Here is a 25,997-nt window from a genome sequence, read left to right on the forward strand (position 1 = left end):
TGAGATTGTATTTCTTTCAGAATGCAATTGCAAGTAACGCATCGTATTTTAATTCATATTTCATATAAATTTTCCAATAAAATCAATTTATAGGATTTCCGAAACTTCGGTATCCGTGTCTTCAAAAAATCTGTCCGTGATTCTTCTGTGTTTTGTGTGTATCTTCTCTGATTCCGTGATTGTCCGTGTTTTGACAACCTCCCGCACATATGTCATGAATCAAACTGTCATAGGTATGTACAAAGAAGTAAAAAAAAAAATCTAGACTCTTTTGCTATTAAAATTTACTTCTCAATGCAAAGTGAAGATAACGAACAGTGATCAATCTCATAACTCCCACAAGCAATACAAAATAGATAGTTGGGCAAACACGGACCCCTGGACACCACCAGAGATGGGATCAGGAGCCTAGGAGGAGTAAACATCCCCTGTTGACCGGTCACACCCGCCGTGAGCCCCATATCCTGATCAGGTAAACGGAGTTATCCGCAGTCATATCAGTATGCCAAGAACGGCTTAACAATCGGTATGAAACACGTCAGACAGCATTTGATCCAATGCGAGGTTGTATTAACGAACTAGATCGTTATAACGACCATATAATTTGCGAAATGCTGACTTCAATCGAGACTGTTGAAATCCCTGTACCATCAACTTGTTTGTCAGTAGCTTACCTCGATTTAAAAACTGACTATACCCAGAACAAGCTCTTGCTTATAGTTTATATCATGAATATTCTTATTAATATGGATTGCTTTATCAGTACTCTATAAATAATTAACGATTTACGACATGTACCAGAAGCGTATTACTCAAAACTGACAATAATATTTGTTTACAACCAACCGGGGAAAAAAAGTAGATTTGAATTTTAAATTCTTTCGACCATTCATTAAAATGACACGGAAAAATTACTAAAATCCGTAGCAATTAACAACAACCGAAGAATATTGATTGAAAACAGTTATTGTAAATCAAGTAAACTTTGATTTTTATATACCCGGTACTACTGTAACCAAACTAGGAAATGGTATAGGGTTGTAACTCCTTTCGTTTAAGTAAAAAGGGAGAGAACATGCAATGCAGCTCTTTTTTTTAGACACCCCTAGTGCAGTACATATACAGTTCCATGAGACAGAGAATTGTAAAACCATTTGACAGTTTGAAAAAAAGTTTTATGATTAGCCGTATACATGTATATATATATATATATATATATATATATATATATATATATATATATATATATATATATATCATATGGTGTAATCATGCAAGGTGAAGATAACGAACAGTGATCAATCTCATAACTCCTATAAGCAATACAAAATAGATAGTTGGGTAAACACGGACCCCTGGACACACCAGAGGTGGGACCAGTGCCATATCAATCATCAACTTATTTGTCAGTAGCTTGCATCGATTTAAAACCTGATCATAAACAGAACATGCTATTGTGTATCGACTCAAATGAGAGATATAAACACCATATGCAGGTGATAATGAAGTATTGCTGCATAGATACTGGAAGTTGACGATGGAGAAGCTGAAATCATCCCGGTTGTCATAAAGTTCATTTGTTCGTTTGCCGTTAGCTGTAATAATGTAACCCTCTCTCGATTTTTTCTTCTTGTTTTTTTTTGGGGGGGGGGGGCTGCAACTCCTTAATCTGTAATGGTGCAAATGCGGGAGTGAGTCACTCCCGCAACATTTTTTATCATTCTAAACATTTGCTGACTTTCTTTACGTAAATAAAATGATATTCTATATTTCTTAGTCAATATATAAATTTTCAACCTGCAACTTACGATTTGTGAAGCTCTATTCTACCGTTTTCAACAATTTCGATATTTTCCAATTTCTCGATTCTTATTTATACCCCATGTTGATGACTGAAGTTTCACTTCCGCTTGTCAAGTTATTTGCATATGGCATATAAGGTAGTATTTACATCAATGGACAAGTACGGAGGAGAAAGATATTTAGTAGGTATTGAAAAGATTTAGATTTAAGATTTAATATCAAGTTAAAGAAACGAACAACAGAGTGTAAATTCTTTCTGCAACCATATGATTTCCCTTTCTTTGTCAGAATAGCTCGAGTAACTACATTTTCGAGCGGATTGTCAATGTTTAGGTTTTTCAGGAAATCCACTACGACATTTCGCGATAACAAGCATGGCGGAGCAGACGAAGACCTTTGCATGCTGTACATGATGTTTAATGAAAAATACCTTTATCAGTCATACCTGATCACAAAGTTGGTATTCCTTTTGGTGTAAACAACATTTGAGAGTAATACACGGAGCTTATTATCGGTTATTCATAAAATTATTTTGCACCATTACAGAGATCCTATGGAATTGTAGCCCTATCCCGAAAATGTCAGAATAAAACAATCGGATAGGGCTACATTATTGCAGCTAGTTAACAGGGTGCTCAATCCTTTCAAATTTTACTGAGTTGCATATTGAGAGAAGCGTTTCGTGACATTTAGAAAATACTGCGCTACCAAGGTACATGTATGAAGCAGATGGTGCGATCAAATTGATATTGCTATTGTACATGTTCAAGCATGTTTTAATGGTAAGATACATGTAATTACAATGCGATTTAGATAACATTCATTTGATAAGATATTTACTTAATTATCTTTCACATACTTGATTTTACAGAGGTAACTAAATTGAACTGTTGTTGCGGAAATGACCAAGATGTTACGATGAACTATGCAATCGGAACATCTTTGGGCGTTGTCAGTCACGTCACAAAGACACGCAGGCAACTAGGTAAGCGATGTAGTGTCAATCCCAGGTTTACAACAGCCGTGCAATGTTAATTGTGGAATGTCATTTGTCTTTCAAGTCTGATCGATGTTACTGTAGGTGAACTAGTACACCTAAAATTCAACAATTAATATTTTAAAAAAACGAAAGTAGAATGTAAAGGTATTTTTCGAGCACAAAGTCCTAAATAATGACCCAAAAGATAGAGTGTACTGATTAGGTATTCGAGGAGGTATCTGACGGACTGTTGAACCACATATCTTCACCTTTAATATATGAGAAAACGTATAATTTAAGAAATTGAGACCAGTATTCTAATCAATCTAGAAGAAATCCAAAATAAGTGTTTAGAGCTCGAGTGGAGTGTTTGTTTTGAGATATTCAACGAAGACGATCATCATTCTTGACTACTTCCGTGTTTACATACCTAATGTTACAAATGCCTGCAAAAGTCCAGTAAAGAGGTCACGTGCCCATAGTGTAAATCAAAACATGTGCTTGAAGAAATGGGACTAGACACTTTTCCCAAAGAAAACACTCGAAGAGACCTCTTGGACTCTGTCAAAGCTTCGTCAGATCAGAAAGCTTTGGTATGTAGTATGTGTGTTGATATTCAACAAGAACCCATCGCTGCAAACAGTGTAAATGTTTCATTTGCATGAATGTGTGCAAATCCACAGAAAAGTTGTTGGAATGAAGTCCCACGAATTGATTGCTTTGCAAGATCTCTCGGACATTTCATTAGAACAGTTAGATAACTTTTCTCACCAGAGTTATTGTAAGGAGAAGAGCCATGAAAATAAAGTTCTGGCTTCGGGGCCACCAACGCTGAGATTTTCTCAAATCTTTTTTCTTACCCAACTGTGCCACCAAATAAATATTTTCTCAAACTCAGACATGTTCTTGAGTTTTTTCTCACATTTGAGAATTTTTTCAAATGCGCGTGCCACCAAACTAATTTTGAACTCAGCTGAGAAAAATATTTGAGATTTCTCAGAAAATCCCGAGATTGGTAAATAGCATCCTCAAATAAAATCTCAAGTGTATTTACTCACAACAAAATGGCTGCCAGACGACTTCGTCAACGCAGACGTCGTAGAAATGCAATGATTGTGAGGACAAGGAGAATCCTTGACAGGTCCAATGCGCTAGAGGGGTTGAGCGATGGTGATATTTTTGACAGATATCGGTTTTTTTCCGTCACCATTTTCTTCATCGTAGATTTAGTTAAAGAAAATTTGTTGCACAACAATCCGATTAAGAATAATAATTTAAACCCCCTCCATCAAGTCTTGGTTGCGCTGCGATTTTTTGCCACGGGATCATTTCATATTACGGTGGGTGACACTCTCAATGTTTCTAAAAGCGCAGCAGGCAGAGCTATAAGAGTGGTCACGGACTTGCTGTGCCAGTTGGCGAAAACTTTTATTAAATTTCGAAGCCGTGAGGAACTTATACACATCAAGACAGCATTTCACAAGATAGCCGGTAAGGGAAATCCATGTTGTCTGCTACAGGCTACTTGTACCTAGTGTCCGTGACCCTTACATTAAAGCGTATCTTCGAGCCCGAGTTCAGTAGCATGTATACATGTGTATATTCAAATATTGTGTCAATGACAGTTACTTTACATTTAACTTCTCTATAAAATTATATATCATAAAAATATTTTTAAAAAGAATTACTAAAATACATTATATGTCAAGAACAACTGCACACGATAAATGATAGTTGTGTTGTCATGATTAATGGGGAAATTCTGGGGTTGAACTTAAATACCATTTAATTAATTGTCATTCTGTGAAACACAAATCCCCAAGGATAAAATAAAAAAATTCAACCTCAATCTGTCATGGTACATGTGGCCTTTTATAGGCATATCAACATAAGACAATATTGTTTTAAAAGTTAAAAAAATCGCATATTCATCACAGCGAGTTCACATTTTCTTTATTCATTTTTTTTTTCGTCTTAGGATTTCCAGGTGTTGTGGTTTGTACTGATGGGACTATTATTAAGATTCAGGCTCCCAAAGAAAATGAAGCTGATTATATATGTCGGAAAGGATATTATGCCCTCAACATACAAGTAATGATGAATCATATAATTATTATAATGCAAGGTGAAGACAACGAATTATTATAATATACATATATGACTTAAGAAAATTTACTTGCGCTTATGGAGGCAATGTAACCATTATAGTATGAAGTTACAAGTATCACATACTTCTTATGATAAAATTACAGATGACATGCGACCCACGGTATCAAATAATTGACTTGGTGGCAAAGTGGCCAGGCAGTGTGCATGATTCAAGAATATTCCGTGAATCAGCCTTATGCACATATTTGGAGGAAGGTACGTGATAAACTCATATGCACACAGAATAATAAGTTTTTATTTTATATGTAAATATAATGATAACGAGGCCCATGGGCCACATCGTTCACCTGAGTCACCTTGACCTGTCACTGCTCAAATGTAAAATTGTTTAAAAAAGATTCTATTAAACTTTATGCTCACGAATATTTTTTACCCAAACCTAGCCCCAAATGATAACTGAAAATTAATTCACATAACACAGAGATGACTCCGAATCAACATCAATATGAATAACATGGAGAATGATTGTTGGGGGGGGGGGGGTAAATAAACATATATTGTAAAATAGAAATTAAGAATATAGTTGTCTTTCCAGTTAGAATATTAAGACAGAACTGAACTATGGCGATAAAAATGTGAAGTTTGCTGACAGACAAACAAACAACTGGTGATAAAGAAAAAGCTCACTTGAGCAAACTACTTGTAATAACAACTGTGGTGAGGTGAATTATTATCTACAGGTCAGATTCAGGGGATATTACTTGGCGATTCAGGGTATGGCCTAAAACCTTATCTGATGACCCCATACTTATCAGCAGAGGCAGAGGCCACACAGAAGTTCAATGCAGTTCATTGCAGAACTAGGCAATTATCTGTTCTATAATCATTTTATGAAAGTCAAAATTCTTCAAAAGAATATGGTTTGCTTATGGTAATACATATTTTTCTTTTAATCTCAGAGTAACCATAGAGCAAACGTATGGAATTTAAAAAAAAAAAAGATTCAATGCTCTTCACTGCGGATTAAGAACAAATCCTGAGCGAGCATGCAGGGTGGTCATAGCATGTGTCATCCTGCATAACATTGGTCTAATGAAGGGGGACATTTTGACAGAGGTGCCCCCGATTACTACTGACTCCAGCAGAATACATGATGTTGTTATCCCTGATGATGCAATTGGTAGAACTGTGCGGGATACCTACTTTCATGTTTAAATCTTGTGGTACTTCAATTCTGTACAACACAAATAACAAATCATATGATTATGACCCTCACTTAATACAAACACAAGCGAAAAAATTAAATGCATTACGATTGTTGTAAAGTAATATTCATAAATTATGTTCAAAACAATTACATATAACACACCTTGACATGTAATACAAGAATTAAGGACAAAAAGATGGCCATACAAACTCTTGTTTTTTAATATAAGGCTTTATGTGCTCACACATGTTATTACATTATGATATTTATGAGTTTTGTCTATTGCAGTTTAAAAATAAACAACAGCAACCGAGCTTTAACTTTGATGATAATATGTAATTGAGTTTATGGTTTACAAACTAACAATCTTTATCATATTCAACATAATGCATGTATATCCTTCATCCATCCATCACAAATGCTAATGCACACTTAGGAATGCAATACAAACAGTAAACATGAACAGTGTGTACACTTCAGAAAAAATGACCATCCAAAATTTTGGTTATGAATTTTAGAAAGGAAATGCAATTAAAACGAAAGCATTGTCAAAAATATTGATGCCCAACTCACCTACATGTCATAAGGACCATAAATTTTAAGACCTAAATGATATCGCTAGGAAAAAATTGTAACATTCTTTGCTCTATACAGGCTGGGGAAATAAATTACAATGTTGTACATGAGAAGAATATGACAAGAGGCCCATGGGCCACATCCCGCATCAGTTGAACTCTGGACCATTATAGTTATCACTGCAGCTAAAATATTGATCACTTACTGTAAGGAAAATATTGTTAAATATTATCCTACATAAACCTATTTCAAATTAATCCATATCGGATAAGTGTGACACTGTATTTTACACCCTCCACCCCTCTTCGATCAACTATAATTTTAAGGATAACAATTGGGCCCCCGTTATCGAAATATGCACATCTACAAATAGTAATGAAGTATTGTACAGAATTTCAAGTGTAAAAACAAAAAGGTACAAAATGTTGGTGAAAAATAAAGGAAATCTATCGCAAAATGGACTTGACAAATAATTCAATGGGAACAGAGTTATTGCCCTTGGATTCAATATTTTGAAACATATAATTGATTATTCAAATACAACTTTTGAAATATTTTAAGGCTTAACAAGATTTTTTACAACAACTATTGAAAAAGAGTCCAACAAAATTTAAGTTCCTGTCATGCATAAATCTTATCAAATCAAAATCGTATGATATCACAGGAGGGTGGAAATACTTTAAGTGATTAAAAACCTAATTGATTGTAATTACATCGTACAGTACCAAAAATGAACGTTAATATACCAGCATCTGCCTGATTTTAAATGGACAAACTCTTACATTTTATTACTATGTAACATCTGCACTGCAACCTCTGGGTGCCAATTAACCAAAATTTGAATTTTAAACTCATAGAAAGATTTCTGTATTCTAATAAGGTCCCTCTCATCTTTTATCTTCTTGATCTCTTCCTGACTTTTTTCATTTTCAAAGGAGAGGTTCCTTTCTTCTAACTCCAGGATGGTCATTTTCCTCTTCAACTTACCAGAATCTATTAAAACAAGTAAAGAATTGACAGTGATGGATTTCTCTTTGTCACACACACATACACACAAAACTTTAATGATAGTGTGAGTGTACACTGGGCTGACGTCTCAATTGAAACCTTATCACATCAGTTTAAATATTATTGCTTCTTTTTCTACTATTTGCCTGTAAATATGCAATACTATCTCGATTACCGGTAACGGAAGTACAATAACGTAAATTGTATGTATTTCCCCTTTTTTGTCTGTACACATAAGAAGATATGATACAAAGAATTCAGACAAATCTAGATCATAATTTCTGCATTTTAATCTGGATTACATTAATGATAAAAGTCCTCAGTAGGGCCCTCTCTGACTGTCAGTTTTCCAGTTCTCATTTATATTACCTGTTGCCTTCCTCTTTTCTGACAGGTTGGAGGAGGTAGAAGGCAGGTTTGAGGAGATGGAAGGCAGGTCTGAGGAGGTGGAAGGCAGGTCTGAGGAGGTGGAAGGCAGGTCTGAGGAGATGGAAGGCTGGCTCTCCGACAGATCTGTGAAAATTGTCAGACAATAAATTTTAGTAATTAAAAAGTCATGTTCATTTCCTTGGTGCCAAAGCACAGACTTCAATAATCTTAGAATAAAAGTGTTCTTATGCTTGTGTTTTGTAATTTGTTAATTATTTCATGAATTATTGATCTATGGAATTTTAGATGTGAATTGGGATAATGTATTTTCAGCTGTCTAGTTGCCAAATGAATTATAATTACTATATTATTGCTAATATTAGTAAAACTGATGGATGCTCCCAGAACTACATCTAACCAAGGAATATTTATGATAAATTATATCAATTTCTGATGAAAGGTATTTAAGAGATAATAGCTTGCATAGACGGATGGATGGACAGACACACATTCCCAATTTTTTTCAAATGACAGATATACATGGAAATGTATGTTGTGTGAATAATTACTAGCTGTATCAATTCCTCCACATATTCCCTCCAGTGAAGGGCGACCCCCCCCCCCCAAGTTGTCCAAAATAGCCTTTTCAGCAGGAGATGGACTCGAAGGCTTGGGACCACCACCTGTTTTTGGTCTTTTCATATCTGACAACTTTCCTTTTGCTAGAAATCAAATGAAATAAATTATATTGATCTTTTTACAAATGTATCTACATAAATATTGATAGAATACACATTTCAAAAATATATCATAAAAACATAAAATTGTAAAATTCATGATCCTCAGGGGGGGGGGGGGGGGTGTTAAGGGCTTGGTTTTAAGGTAAGCTGGTATTAGAATTATTTGAAGGACTTCTTTAATTTCCTGATGCTTTATAAAATCTAAATGCATATTTAGGAATAGCAGAAAAGGATGTATTAAAACAAGAGATTCAAGGGCCACATCGCTCACCTGAGTCACTTTGGCCCATATTTAAAGATGTTCCCTATATATTAGCATATACAACTTTGATGCCTATTGTGGCCCCAACCTACCGCCAGGGGCTTGACTTTTTACAAACTTGAATCTGCACTATATGTCAGGAAGATTTCATGTAATTTTCAGCCCCTCTGGCTCAATGGTTCAAGAAGATTTTTAAATGACCCCAACCTATTTTTGCATTTTTGTGATTATCTCCCCTTTGAAGGGAGCATGGCCCTTCATTTGATCAAACTTGAAAGCCCTTCACCCAAAGATGGTTTTGGCCAAGTTTTGTTGGAATTTGACCAGTGGTTCTTGAGGAGAAGTCAAAAATGGGAAAAGTTTACAGATGGACAGACAGATGATGGCACAGGCGATCAGAAAAGCTCACTTGAGCTTTCAGCTCAGGTGAGCTGAAATGGTGAATTTTGCAACCCCAAGGTTATGAATCTAGGATAGGTCTAAATTAGTCGTATCATTTAATGTTGATACACAAATTATATTATGTAATTTAGCCTTTCAACAGTATATGCACTGTTTAGGGCATTGATACTGTTCCTGAGTATTAGAATTTAGCTTAGATATTCATAACAGGAATTTTTTTTTTTTCAAAAATTAAATGAAGTATAAAAGAGTGTTATTTCTTAACATTTTACTCACACTGGGTGTTTATAATTTACCTTGATCCCCCTATTGTGGCCCCATCCTAAACACAGGGGTCAGGCTTTTAAAAAACTTGAACCTCCACAATGTCAGGAAGCTTTTATGTTAAATTCAGCTTTTCTGGCTCAGTGGTTCTTGAGAAGAAGACTTTTAGATGACCCCATCCTATTTTTTGTATTTTTATGATTATCTCCTCTTTAAAAGGGGCATGGTCCTTCATTTCAACAAACCTGAATTCCCTTTACCCAAGGATGATTTGTGCCAAGTTTGGTTGCAATTGGCCTGGTGGTTCCGGAGATGAAAATGTAAATGTTAAAAGTTTATGCTGACGACACAGATGCCAACAGACAACATACAAATTTTGATTAGAAAAGCTCACTTGAACTTCCATCTAAGACGAACTAAAAACAGTGTGAGATTTTAAAGTGTAGTTCAATCCCTCTAGAATTTTCAAATTATTAAATATAAATCATCATTTAGTCTTTAAAAAGGTAATTTTCAATCTTATCTTTAGAAATACATGGCAATTATGTAATATGAATTATTGCCAAGCAAGGCCTTCAGAATTAAAAAATATCCAGGCACTGCAACCCCTGAACCTCCTTTAGGTATATTTATAATGTCACATGTAAAATTTATATTAATATATATATATATATATATATATATATATATATATATATATATATATAAAAGCACTGAAAAAGGCCACGACACTGTTGGTTATTTAAAACTCAAATTTTCGACGCAACCCGCGTCTTTATCAAGAGACATATATTACATAAACAAATAACACGCAAAAACGACAAGTATCGATAAACTACATTGGTGACAAGAGTGATACACTATTGTACTGGGTTTTTGTGCTTTTATATATACATATATATATATATATATATATATATATATATATATATATATAGTATGTATATTAACTCTACAGTATTTAGTTTATTATTCAGTGACTTTTTAAGCCTCATTTTAATTCAGAATATCGGCCCTTTCCCCGGTATGTAAAACAATTTTTAAAGAAGAATGACATCAATTTGTGTTTGATTTCTTGTTTGATATGATATATTTAGCATATTTACAATAATGACAAGGTTTTCCCACTTTGATCAAAATGTTGACAAGTTTTCCCAGTTTGAAAGCCACAGGACCCTTTTGAAAAATCACTTATATCATCATTACCGGTATACATCTCATATTGACAATGTGTAACATGATTGTATGACAAGGTGTTTTGTGATCAATAAATAATGTGGTTGATATCTTAATTTACAATTTCCATCAGATTCGTAATAATATGGACTGATTTTTCAAAATTTCAACTTTTATTTGTAAAGAAGAGTGTGGTTAATTTATTTTATTACGGTTCAGTTTTTTAAACATATTCATAGTTTATATGAAACAGTGATGAAAAAGTTTGAAAACATTTATCAGAATTATTTGAAGAATGTCGTGTATAATCTTGTAAAATTGGATGTTAAATGCTCTCAAAATGTTTCTATATGTATAAATGTTTTCAAAACGTTTCTTCTAAATGTTCTCAAAATTTTCTTAGAAATGCAGTACAATGTTTTCAAAAAATGTTATGTTAGACTCTAACGTTTAAAAAAACCACGCAAATCACGTTATAATAACGTTTTAGAAAATGTTTTCATAACATTTTCACAATGTTTTTACAACGTTTTAATAAACGTTGTTGTGCAAAGAGACGATAATACGTATGATAGTCATTATTCATAGAATGTAAAAATATTACTAAGTCTGCTCAGTAGAGCGGCACTTGGGGCTCTTTACAATCTACATAACAATTTGTACACGTGTATTGACCCTGAAATTGTACGCGAAGAGCCTCTGAGTAATGAGGCGACCATTGGATCGTTTGTAAACAAAGATAATTTGATTATCAATATATAAATCAAATTATCCGTTTTTAAGATCCCCATGCTATCGTATCCAGTCGCCATTTTTGTTGTTGTGCTATTTTTAATCTAAAAATCATGTGACACGAGTAAACGGTATTTTATAAACACAACTTACCCATTCACGGCTGCGGCCACCTCGGCACAGGCATTTTCTTTCGCCGTTTTCCCACCAAAACCGCCAAATAGAATGTCTTCTCTATTCTGCACCTCCTGAACAAGGATTTTCTTTTCTATGTCAGTCCAATTCGGCCTTTTTCTCAGTAGAGGGACGGGTGCGGATTTGGAAATGCATTTATCGTTTGCGATTTGCAGCGCTACTTCGTAGCCTGACGACATATTGGATTATACTGTACTGTATATAATGTACATGTAATTGCAGACAACTTCTAAAGGTGACGTCATTACATCGTAAGAAAATTACCTGTAAAGTACATGCTAAAGCATTGTAGTTAATGTAAACAACAAAGTGAAAGTGGATCATTGAAAAGTAAGTTAATTTGTCAAATCTCAACTCACGTGAGGTGAATCTGAGAAAGTTTGGTGGCACGGCATTTTAGCAAAATCTCTGCTGAGATGAAAAACTTGAATTTGAGTCTGAGTTTAAGTTTGAGATTTTTATATGTTGGTGGCCCCCAGGCCTGGAAATGTACTGCTCCTCTTCTTCTTGCGAGAAACCGGTGTTCTCACTCTGCGCGTTTACATCTCATTCTGGTCATAAGATATCCACGATACCCGAGATTTTCGAGGCCGAGTGTACCAAACTGTCCGAAGCATCTTCAAAAGTAAAAGATAAAGTGTCAGAAATAGACCATGTAATGAAACTTGTCCAAGAAGAATCGGATGATCTTCCAGTAATGGCAGAAGAACAAAAGGAAACCATTCGTGCAATAGTTTCTAATGTGAGAGAAATAATACAGCGTAAAAAGCAAGATTTTTGTCGCGAAATCGATGTGACGGAGTCGGAAAAATTAAACATACTGGTGACAAAATGTTCGGAATTAACAAAATTAAAGGATTCTTGTGTCCAGGCTTGTAATTTTCTGAAACATTTTCTCAGGTTTAATAACGAGGCAGCATTTTTAGAGGTACGGCCCACTATTGAAACTCGAATGAAAGACCTAAAATCGAGAACATTTGAAACGAAACCACGTACCCAAGCTAAACCTTTCAGAGTATCAAACACACAAAACCTTCTAGAATTTCAAAACATAACGAACAAATTAGGAGCAATTCTTAATAGTGAGGCCTACCTACCTAACTGTAAACTCGATGTATTTTCAAGTTGCACGAAAGGAGAAGAGATATGCTTTCTAGTGGAAATCAAAACTGTCGACGAAAATTTGGTAAAAGGTAAAAATGTCCAAGTAGTTATTTTGAAAGACGCAGTAGAACAGACTAGAGTGGAATGTGTCGTTGCTGATGTATATATATTCTGGTAAATGGAGAACGGAGAATGCAGGTGAATACATGTGGTACATAACCAGTAATGGTATGAAAATGGAATTCCCAAACAATAGCATCGAAGTGGAAGACGAAACAAATAAGAAATGATTAAAATATGGACATCGATATTTGTCAACTGACAATATTGGATATTGAAACCATATATAAAACAATACATATATTAAATAAATTGATTGCTATCTGTCGAAAACCGAGAAAGAGGGAGCAAGGCTTACATAAGAATGAAAAAGTCAACATAACGAACATGTGACGAATCTCATAAATCCTATAACCAATACAATATTAGTAGGGCAAAAACAAAAACCTGTACACTCCAGAGGTGGTATCAGGTGCCTACAAGTAAGCGTCCCCTGATGACAAGATACACCCGCCATGAGCCCTATATCTTGATCGGGTTAATGGGGGTAATTCATAGTGAAAATCAGTACGTAAAGAACGGCTACAAAATTGACATAAAACACGCCAGAAAGCATTAGACCTAATGACAGGTTGCATTTGCAAATTATATATCAACAACCATATAATTTGCGAAATGCTGAATTTAATCTACACTGTTCAAAGCCCATAACATCATTTTAATTGTCAGTAGCCTGCCTCAATTAAATAATAATTTTTCATTCGCAGAAAATGTCCTAGCTTATCAAGTCAGTTGAGAGATATAAAACACCATATGCAGGTGACTTACTTCACTTATGTCTCTTAATTCCCTTGGGAACAAAAGACCGCAACAATGCCCCTCTGCAAGTCTTCGCACTGTGTAAACCTAGGTTGGAAAGTAGTTTCAGTCTTGCGTAATCTGCGGAAACCTAGGGTGACGGCTAGTTTCTATAGTGCGAAAACGGTACAGAGATCTAAGCTTTCAGCAAATTTCAGCTGCGTAGACCGTCTGAAATCGGTGGCGGCCTAGGTTTAAGTACTGCATAATCCCTTCTAAACTTGAAGTTTTCAAACTGAAACCTTGCATCAACCATTTGTTTTCTTAAACCGCATAGTTTACACACAGTTTCCGTAGCATGGAAACCATAGTGTTCATGCAGTGAACGGATGCTGGTTTTTTATATCCTCTTCAACACAACCCATGCCATGCCGACTGCATTTGCATCTGTCTGTTTCTATACTTCTGCTTCTCTCTGGTAACGTTAGAAGTGGGTTTGCAGAGTGTGTGGCCGATTCATCCCCATTTTCGTTTCCTGATCGCGGACTCGATTTGGGTTTGTATGAAACACGTCAGACAGCATTTGACCCAATAATAAGTTGTATTGACGAAATAGATCGTTATAACGACCATAGAATTTGCAAATTGCTGACTTCAATCGAGACTGTTGAAACCCCTGTATCATCAACTTGTTTGTCTCGATTTAAAAACTGACTATACGCAGAACAAGCTCTCGCATATGGAATCAGTTGAGATATCTAAACACCATTTGCAGGTGATAATGGAATATTGCTAAATAAATATGGGAAGTTGACGATGGAGAAGCTGAAACCATCTCGTTTGTCATACAGTTAAATTGTCAGTTTGCCGTTAATGGTTACTTTCAATAAAATATCAAAGTATGAAGTTAATAGATAAAACATCGATATATCTAAATATCGATAAGTTGATGGTATAGATGTTTCAACAGTCTCGTTTAAAGTCTGTATTTTGCAAATCCTATGGTTTATATATATATCGGGCATACGGCGGGTGTGACCGGTCAACAGGGGATGCTTACTCCTCTTAGGCACCTGATCCCACCTCTGGTGTGTCCAGGGGTCGGTGTTTGCCCAACTACCTATTTTGTATTGCTTATAGGAGTTATGAGATTGATCACTGTTCGTTATCTTCACCTTGCATATATATATATATATGTGTGTGTGTGTGTGTGTGTGTGTGTGTGTGTGTGTGTGTGTGTGTGTGTGTGTGTGTGTGTGTGTGTGCAAAATTCGAAATTTTCAATGAGAATCCACATGCATATTAATTTCAAACTTTAGATTTTGATAATAATTATTAGAAAATTGTTATTCCTTTTTTCACACTAATTGTAAAATATCAATTAGATTTTTAAAAAGAGAGATGTTTTATTGATATAAAAAATAAGCTTTGGGTTTACTATTACTTACTAAATGATTGTCAAAACAAAATATGATGGCAGATTTAAGGTTGGCTTCCTTTCACTCCTGATTATGGTCAAAACAAGAAGTGAACTGTCATATAATAATTGCTATTTAAACAAGTTAATGATTTTTTGTTTCTTATTATTTAATAATGAACTGAAAGTGCTAAATATGGCAAAACAAATAACAATAAGAATGATGACATACATTCTCTTGTACCTCCAATTCACTGTAAGAAATGTCTGGTGTCTTAACAATAACTTTAGTGAGCATTTGGGTAGGTACCACCAGTTATAGTTAGCTTAAAAGTATATATACGAGGTCTCATTTGCTAAGTCATTTTTGTGACTTTTGCCCTAATGATTTTGTGACTTTTTTTCCATATACCCTCCAACCCCCCAACCCCCCAGAAACTGGTTCTTCCTGATTATCAGCCGATTTTCAAAGTCCCAGAAGAAATCTTAAAACATTTCCTTACAAAGAAATTTTTACAAAACCGGCCATCCCTGAAAACCGGACACCAACCACTTTTTGAAGAACATTTGTTAACAAACATGTGTAATTTACCCTTATAATACCGTCCATTTTTAGAAGACGAGACAATAATACAAAAATACAAGTAACATCTGTAATTTCTATGGTTTACCTGTTCTGACAAGAGTGTTGATTGAGACTTATCTAATCCAAATGAGCCTTCCAAATTCTGTACAAAATATGATAAACAGATAAATAAATACATTGAATGAATACAGTATCGAACGCCATATTGTTGCACCATACTATTGTATGGATATAAGCGGTAGTTGATAAATAATAAACACATGAATGCTAATGATAATTGTTAAACGAAAAATCAATTTTCCTGGATTCCATAGACTTAAAATTTCTAAGAAATATCCAAATTACAATTTAATATTTACTACTGTACTTTTCAAAAACGTCAAAGCAAATTTGTTAATGACAGAAGCGATGGATGTAAACAGAGTTTTTATAGGTAAGAGGAATTTCAATAATAGGCCTATGTGTTTTTTGTTTTTGTTTTTTTGTTTGTTTGGGTTTTTTTTGTATCCTGTTATAGATTTTCAGTTTAAAATTAGATGATTTCAGTGAGAATATTTCTTGTAATAATTGCCTGTAGGTACAAGCGGACTATTTTGATCTCCACCGATAATTGATCATAGATCACCAGATCAAAGTGAACAGTACCTATTTTGTAAAAATTGAGATAAAATGTCTCTACATGCTAAATTCTCGGTAAATCGGCCACCCCTCTAGACCGGCTGGGCTTAGAGAAGTTTCACTGTAAATGAAGTTCGATTGAAATGGGAAAACAAAATCTTTCTTTTTTCATAATATAAAATTTACATTTTTTTATTCCTAGAAAAAACAAAATAATATTTTGTTCTTAATAAATTTTTGGAATCAATTCTCGAGGTCTAGCAAATATCATCAAAATAGAGGGAACATATCAATATTGCACTCGTATACGGTCATTTGTAAATCTATTTGACAATTTGTATTATTTTTTCACTGTAAAAATATTAGGACACAATTTCATACCCAAGATACATTATCATTATATGTAGCATAAAAATACTAAAATCAAAATTAGATGCGGATTTTTTGGAGGTTTTTTTTTTAGAATAACAAAATTGGAGGTGTATTAAACATGCAAAATACCAAGTATATCTTGTTTTAGTAGGGACCAATATAGGTCCCTGATTTTAGTTTTTATTTTTTTCTTCAATGATTTATTTAACATACCGGTATGTAATGCCAGCAAGCTGACGATGAGCATGCCGTAGTCATTTTCTGCCGACGAAAAAATATCCATAAAATTGATTTTCTCAAATGGATCCGTAATATGTAAAACTTATACGGTACCAATTTTGATGCACCAGATGCTCATTTCGACAAATAATGTCTCTTCAGTGATGCTCAACCGAAATGTTTGAAATCCGAAATAACTATGAAGTTTTAGATCTAAATATAGCCAAAAACAGCGTGACAAACAAGTGGAGCCAAATTCGTCCAAGGATAAGAGCTATGCATGAGGGAGATAATCCTTAATTTTGAAATAAATTTCTAAATTTTATAACAGCGATTAAATATACATCCGTATTTATGATGAAGACGTTATATTTATTGTAACCAATGATAGAGAAAATAAAATCGAAATACAGTGTAAATTTTGGGACATTGATAAAGCCATGAGAGGAATATGGTGTCCAAATGCGAGTGGAATGTTTCAATGGACAGTATTATCCAATGGAATAGATTTGATCGGTAAAAACCTTGTAAAAGTTAACCACTATTTTGTTTTAAATTCATATACGTTTGAACGACTTTGTTAAAAAAAGAAACTTGATAAAAATTTATAGAGTTACATGTGACTCTCCTGGTGAGCTCATTGTCGGATATTGTACTTAATATTTATCTAACGAATGCATGTATTTAACTATATTACTTGTAATTTATCTTTACACTGTACATTATGTCAGTTTACGAGAATAAAGCACTGTCATTGCCATGTGAGTGATTATTTGATTTGTTTCTTTGTTTTAAAGTATATGTTTATAAACTAATGAAGTGATAATCCTCAGGAGTTGAAAATTAGTGTCTTTAAAATTGTACAGGCCGATGGTCATGTATTAGTTTTTGTATATAATTACTTTACCATAACCTACATAATGACTTGGAATATGTTGCGGTGCAGTGATTTTTGCGACAAGTGGGGGACTGTGTATATACCATGCAATACTCTCAGAATACTTGTTATATGATACATTTTTTCAAAGAATACAATTATTTATTCACACACCATTGGTGTTTTTTAAATTCAAAATTTAGGATAGGCTTATAAAACACGTGAAATTCCGAGTGAGGTGTATTACATAAAGTGTAAGGCAGGTGTTCATTTGAGAGAAAATGTCACGATCGATTTTGACCAAAATAGGAAAATTAGAATAGAAACAACGATACAGACAATGAATTAGAAATATATGTATTCACCAGGATTTCATTATCTTTTTATGAAAAGGTAGATTAAACCGGTTATTGTAGGAAAATGTAGAAACCGCAACCGGCTTTTAGCACAGTTTTTATTTGTCGGTTCGGGAGTTTTCGCAGAAAATAATATTAACAACCAACTATCAGAATATATATATATATATATATATATATATATATATATATGAAATGGGTCTCATACATTATGATGTTAAATTAATTTGTATCGAATTCAAACAATCTGGGACCGGGACTGAAAGCTTGGATTTCTCTAAAAAATCTCAAACTTGAGTCTGAGTTTTCTTTTATTCCAGGAGTCACAATTTGAGTAAAATCTCAGACTTAAGTCCAAGTTTCGACTGACGTTTATTTCGAGAAATCCAGGCCATGTTTTAATCACTACCCATTTTCTTCTGTAATGTTTTCTCTTTTCTGAATCTCAGTCTCCATCTTCTCATTTTCTTATCTCTTCACTATATTCTTCTAACATCTTATCTTCCCACTTATATCTATCTGACCTGTTGCTGTTTCAATTTGATGTTCACGACTTAGATTTTGGGTTTTAATCACACATAGAGAAATATATAAGGAGAAGTCCTGATTGTGATCTTAATAACTCCTTAAACTGCACAAAAATGGAGAAAATATCTTTAAAAAGTATCTGATAATTAATCATTGGAAACTCCCTCTACAAAACCAGCTACTGTATGGATGTCGTTACAACCATATCACTCCAATACTAAGAGAACTACACTGGTTACCTGTACAGTATAGTACACAATATAAGATACTTACTTACTCGAAATCTTAGGTCTATAAAACAATCAGTCACTCTAGTTGTTCCAAAAAGTCGAACTGTAACGTACGGGGATCGGTGTTTCTGAACAATAGTTCCAAAAACTGTGGAATGCCCTTCCAGAACATGTAAGGGACTGTAAAACACTGTGTGCGTTCATGAAGTCACTAAAAACACATTTTTTCCATCAAGTTTTTTAGGACTAGTTTCTATAATTTCAGTCATTCGTGTTTGCTGTTTCATCGCATTATCTGTTTTGACTGTGTGTCTTGGTCTTCGAGTACCATTTTGTGATGTTTTATTTTAATGTATTATACCTGAGACATTATATTCTGTGTGTGCATGTGTGTATTTCATTATTATTATTATTTTAATACGCCCTGAAACTGGTGTTTAATCTTATCTAGCATATTTATGGTATCTTGTTTTCATGTTTTATATGTACAATCAGGATAGGTACAGCTACGGACTGTTTACGTGTGATAACGCCTTTTATATCATTGCTTTTTAATGTTTTATCTATTTTCTATGTATTATGTGTATAGCATTCTGTTGTAAGGTACATGTATATATGCATTGTAAAGCATCTTTGAGGGTACATAGTGTATGAAAAGGGTGCTATATAAATATGGTATCATTATTATTGTATTAAGATAAATACAACGAAGCTTTGTTGAATAACTAATGATATACGTGCTCCCAGTATAACTATTTACTCTAACAACTTCACTACCAATAAATTCAAATATTGGTGCCAAAGTTGTCTGATCTCATATAGACGTGACTGCTAAATACAATACAATCACCCCTGACACCATTGTGTGAATCGTAACACTTCAAGCCGTCAAACATATTTCATGAAAAACTAAAGCGCTTTAAAAAACTTCTATGTCAAGGTGAAGCGTCGCAGTTCATACCATCTTGAATTTTTAATAAAAATTTAATTTATTTCTTAAACGTATAAAATGTCATTTATGATTTCATTCTCGATGTAAATTAAGTATTAATCAAATCAACTTCTAAACAATTGAATTTTTGTACGGTAGAAATATTCAACGTGGAAGTTTCACGGGAAAACGTAATTTGTCCGTCATTTTTGTTATTTCGTTACTTCCATAGAAACGAAAGAGTCATTAGTTACATGTACAGAACTAGGCCAATTACAGAAAAAATACCATCTGTTTGTCAATAAATTCAGTTGACTTTAGCACAGAACATTATGTTCTGTACGTGAATAATTCACGGGAAAATGTATTTCCGTTAAGAATGATCCGTGTTTGGTATATATTTTACCGTGATCCGTGGGTGTTCTATGTTTGTGTAGTGCACGTAACTCTCGGTAAAAAAAAAAAAAGGCATGCACGAAAACGAAAGTAGTATTGTATATTATGCGTTTGAATGTTTCAGAATGGAAAAGGAAGTTCTAACTCTAGAGGAGATAAAAGGATTAGCAGAGACATATCTGAGATGTCGGTTGTGCAATGACAATTTAGATACCTCTGTTGGATTATCTCGCCTTCTTCCTTGTTTACATAGCTTGTGTATTCCTTGTCTCGAGAAAAGGATAATCCACAAGGAAATTGCTTGTCCCATTTGTTATGAAAAACATCGCATTCAAGAAAGAGGCTTGGACGAACTTCCAAGTGATCCTAATCTTAAGCACCTGAATGCATATGTTGATTTTCATAGTTGTATAGAGATACAAATATGCGGAATGTGCGATAAAAACACTGAACTTTCGCATCGATGTAAACAATGTGAAGTCGTTATTTGTAATGGATGTGTTTTGATCCACAGAAAAATACGAAAACTAATACACCACGAATTATTTCCTATTCACCGAAACTCTGCTGAGAACCTGGTAAATGACCCAAGAAAGTTTTCGTCAGATGTGTTTTGCACTCAACGTGATCATGAAAAGGAAATTTTGAGAATTTATTGTTCCTCACCTTGCAGAAAGCCAGTTTGCATATTATGTGCCTTCGGTAATCACCGTGGGCATGAACAATTCTTGCTACGCGATGTTTACTGCGAGGAAAGACTGAGGGTAAACACTATCTACTGTAAAACTGAAAGTGAAGTGAAGGCTATAGAAAATGTCATACAGTGTGTCCAAAAGGAGATGCAACTTATCAGAGAGCATGCGTTGCATGACAAAAAATCGATGGAAGCAACATTCAAAAATGCAAAAGAAGTCATAGACAGAAGAGAAAGGGACCTCTTAAGAGACGTAGATGTTCTCTCTCTCCAAAAAGTTAAAATACTTCAAAATCAAGCAGATTCTTTACAACACAACAAAGATTCACGCAGCGAAGCGATTATGTTTTTCCAGCAATCACTATATTATAATAACAAACCAGCTTTTCTCCTGATATCAAAGTCGATTTTACAAAGACTTAATGAGCTTGGAAAAAGATCATACAATATAGTCCCGCACACTACTGCTCTGTCTTTTCGATGCGTCAAATCTGCAACAATGTTTGACTTTCAAGATAATATAAGTACACTAGTTAAGGTGCTTGTGTCAAATGCAAATGTTTTTCGGTGTGGATTTGTTATTCCAAGACGTTGCCTGGTACGCAAAGTATGTCCAATATCCATAAAATTGATTTCCTCAAATGGATCCGTAATATCTGATGAGGACGTTATATTTATTGTAAAAAATGATAGAGAAATGAAAATCGAAATAAAGTGTACATTTTCGGACATTGACAAAGCCATGAGAGGGAAATGGTGTCCAAGGAAGACGGGAATGTTTCAATGGACAGTATTATCCAATGGAATACAATTGACCACCAACAATAGTGTACACGTTAGGTCCATTTTTGATTTGTAATATTTTTCAAAAAATTCAAGATACTTGAGAAAAATTTATAAAGATTTACATGTAACTCTCCTGGTGAGCTCATTGTCGAATATTATACTTATTTTTTTCCCTCCCGAATGCATGTGTTTAGCAATATTACTTGTAATTTATTTCTATACTGTACATTATGTCAGTTTATGAGATTAAAGCACTCTCATTGCCATGTTAGTGATTATTTTATTTTTTACCTTTGTTTTAAATTATATAATGTTTATGAAGTAATTAAGTGATAATCCTCAGGAGTTGAAAATTAGTGTCTTTAAAGTTGTACAGGTCGATGTTCATTTATTATTTTTGTATATAATTACTTTACCATAAACTACATAATGACTTCGAATATGTTGCGGTCCAAAAAATTGTGACCAGAAGGGAACTATGCATATGTTATCCAATACTCTCAGAATTTTCTAGAACTATAAGAATATATTTTTTCAAAGAATATAATTATTGAATCAAATATCAATGGTGTTTTTCCTTCATTATTACATATGCAAGGTGAAGATAACGAACAGTGATCAATCTCATAACTCCTACAAGCAATATAAATTATATAGTTGGGCAAACACGGACCCCTGGACACACCAGAGGTGGGATCAGGTGCCTAGGAGGAGTAAGCATCCCCTGTTAAATTAAGTAGTAATTACATATATTTACTGTTATTAACGAATTTCGAAATTTATGATAAGCTTATAAAAGTCGTAAAATTCCGAATGAGGTGTATTACATACAGTGTCACATCGGCGTTCATTTGGGAGAAAATGTCGAGATCGATTTTGACCTAAGTAGGACAATTAAAATAAAAACAACGATACAAATAAAGACAATAAATTAGAAATATCAATATCAAGCAGGATTTCATTATCTACTTATAAAAAGCTAGATAAAAGCGGCTATTGTAGGAAAATGCAGAAACCGGGACCGGTTTTTAGCACTGTTTTTATTTGTCGGTTCCGGAAATTTTCGCAGAAAATGATACAACCTACTATCAAAATACATGTATATGAAATGAGTCTCATGCAGTATGATGTTATATTCTTTTGTATCGAATAAAAATAATCTGGAACCGGGACTGAAGAAAAGGCCTGGAGGTTATAAAACTTTTTGAGCACGTTTTAATTCCCAAACTCAAACTATGTTGTCTAACCCGTACTCATACTTAAAAGTGAAGGTTATAAAACTTAATACATTCATTCTCACTCTCAAATGGAGTACATGTTCAAGAGTTTTCGAGTATGTTTCGAAGCTAGCTAAGAATTATACTCCAAACAAAAATGCCCGAGTTTGATTATGACTACGAAAAAGTTTTATAAACTCCAGGCAAGTTTTAATCATTACCCCTTTTCTGAATCTCACTCTCCATCTACTCATTTTCTTATCTCTTCACTCTGCTCTTCTAACATCTTATCTTCTCACTTATTTGACCTTGTAGTATTTCAATTGATCTTCAAGACTAGATCCTGTGTTTTAATCACACGAAATATATATATATATAAGGAGAAATCCTGATTGTGATCTTAATACCCCCTTAAGCTGAAATAAAATGAAGAAAAATATTTTAGCAAAAATATGTAGTAATTAGTCATTAGAAACTCTGACGGCAAAACCAGTCAATGGATTTCAAAAATTATTTTTGATGACGTTTTGTCTATTACCAATAATGACTTTCATTCATATGTCGATTTGATATATCCCTGTGAGCTCGAAATAAAGGACACCACAGAGTCGTCTACTTCTGCTTCATACTTAGATATTTCATTTAAAGTAGACATTAACGGCAAACTGACAACTCAACTGTATAACAAACGGGATGATTTCAGCTTCTCCATCGTCAACTTCCCATATATATGTAGCAATATTCCATTATCACCTGCATATGGTGTATATATATCTCAACTGATTCGATATGCAAGAGCTTGTTCTGCGTATAGTCAGTTTTTAAATCGAGATAAGCTACTGACAAACAAGTTGATGGTACAGGGGTTTGAACAGTCTCGATCGAAGTCTGCATTTCGCAAATTCTATGATCGTTATAACGATCTAGTTCGTCAATACAACCTCTCATTGGGTCAAATGCTGTCTGACGTGTTTCATACCGATTGTTAAGCCGTTCTTGGCACATTGATTTTGACTGCGGATAACTCCGTTCACCTGATCAGGATATTGGGCTCACGGCGGGTGTGACCGGTCAACAGGGGATGCTTACTCCTCTTAGACACCTGATCCCACCTCTGGCGTGTCCAGGGGTCCGTGTTTGCCCAGCTATCTATTTTGTATTACTTATAGGAGTTATGAGATTGATCAATGTTTGTTATCTTCACCTTGCATGTAGGCTATATTATACGCAAAATGAAAAAAAAATATACATTGAAAGGGAAAAAAGGATGCATAAAATCATAATAAATAGCACGAAGCTTTATCGAATAACTAATGATATACGTGCCAACAGTATAACTATTTACACTAACAACTTCTCTACAAAGAAATTCAACTTTGACGCCAGATTTGCCTGATCTCATGATGGCGTGACTGCTAAAAACAATACAACCATCCCCGACACCAATGTTGTGAATCGTAAAACTTCAAGCCGGTATACATATTTCATAAAAAAAAAACTAGCACGCTTCAAAAAACTTGTATTTCCCCGTGAAGCGTCGCAGTTAATACCATCTTGAATTTTATAAAAAAAACAAAAAACAAAAGGAAATTTATCTCTAAAATATACAAAATCTCATTTATGATTTCATTCTGGTTTGATTTCTCTGTCAAAATTTCGTTCGGAGTTCATCTGCACTAATCACGAGGGACTACTTTTCTCTGGAATGCGTCTTCCCCGTTCTAATTTTAGCGCTATTTATAGAACGGGATTTTCCACACACGCATTTATATAACGACATGCATTCGTTTGATTTTTGTTTTTCATTGCTATCAAAAATAAGCACAACTAAAGATATGAATAAAATACGAATTAATTTAAAGAAAGAACATACATTAGCGATGACGTGACAGAATAGTTACTTGATGACGTAGACCACTTACTGGTAGAAGTAGACAGATTACACGAATTCCCGGTATGAATCGTCTGCTTTACGAGATCGATATCATGACAGAGCAAGTGACAACTTCTGATCTGGTAAATATTAATGAAATTGAACTGCGTTATATGGGGCTCAGTCAACGAGTGCGTTTTAGATGAAGAGGTGTTGAACTTTTTCCTTGATATTGAAATGGAGCCGAGTTGCATTCCACCGTTCCAACGACACAACCAGTGTTCAACGTCTCCTCCAACACAATGCAGCATACATCCAGTCACCACTTGTTATCTTCCTTAATATCTAATTCAGCTTTTAACCATTGCACCTTTAATTTGGCGTATATAATCCATTTAAATCTGCACAGTAACGGTTCCTGACCTAAACGCACAGCCTTGAGTTTTGTTGTTGTTTTCATTCTTATATATATGTATTTCTACGCGCCATTTCAAAAACGTTAATTCAAGCTTTTTGATGGAAGAAACTATTTGTTTTTCTATCTTAAAAACATAATTAAATGATAAAAAATAAAACTTATAATTCTTTGTTTGATGCATGTATCAAACAAAACATTGGACGGGAAACTTTTTCATCAATGCACGACGCACATTGATGAAGTTTTCCGTCCAATGTTTCGTTTGATACATGCATCAAAAAAAAAGAATTATAAGTTTCATTTCTTAATCAAATCAAGTTCTAAACAATTGAATTTTTGTACGGTAGAAATATTCAATGTGGAAGTTTCACGGGAAAACGTCATTTGTACATCATTTTTGTTATTTCGTTACTTCCGTAGAAACGAAAGAGTCAATAGTTACCGATGTAGGCCTATTACGGAAAAATGCCTTTTGTTTGTCAATAAATCCATTTGACTTTACCACAGAACATTATCCTCAGCACGTGAATAATTCATGAAAAAATTAATTTCCGGTAAAATTGATCCGTGTATTGTATATAGCTTACCGTGATCCGTGGATGTTCTGTGTTTGTGTAGTGCACCTAACTCTTGGTAGAAAAAAAAACCGCCCAGCACGAAAACAAAAGTTGTTAAAATACGAAAGTAGTATTGTA

The 25,997-nt window shown here is 34.2% G+C and overlaps 2 protein-coding genes across 2 annotated transcripts; one reads left to right on the plus strand and one right to left on the minus strand.

The window, feature by feature from the left end:
• Positions 1-1,648: 1,648 nt before the first annotated feature.
• Positions 1,649-8,306, plus strand: LOC125664816 (putative nuclease HARBI1). Its single transcript, XM_056151903.1, has 6 exons — positions 1,649-1,985; positions 2,146-2,259; positions 2,675-2,788; positions 4,761-4,873; positions 5,035-5,146; positions 5,632-8,306. Exons 3-6 carry the CDS (start codon positions 2,722-2,724, stop codon positions 5,772-5,774), a joined length of 435 nt encoding a protein of 144 aa, XP_056007878.1. The 5' UTR covers positions 1,649-1,985; positions 2,146-2,259; positions 2,675-2,721; the 3' UTR covers positions 5,775-8,306.
• LOC130046448 (centrosomal protein of 290 kDa-like) lies at positions 7,453-8,765 on the minus strand. Its single transcript, XM_056152459.1, has 3 exons — positions 8,621-8,765; positions 8,114-8,195; positions 7,453-7,669 (listed from the first exon to the last, which is right to left on the minus strand). Exons 1-3 carry the CDS (start codon positions 8,751-8,753, stop codon positions 7,453-7,455), a joined length of 432 nt encoding a protein of 143 aa, XP_056008434.1. The 5' UTR covers positions 8,754-8,765.
• Between the last annotated feature and the right edge of the window lie 17,232 nt (positions 8,766-25,997).

Source organism: Ostrea edulis, chromosome 10 (assembly GCF_947568905.1).
Source record: "Ostrea edulis chromosome 10, xbOstEdul1.1, whole genome shotgun sequence".
Classification (NCBI taxonomy): Eukaryota; Metazoa; Mollusca; class Bivalvia; order Ostreida; family Ostreidae; genus Ostrea; species Ostrea edulis.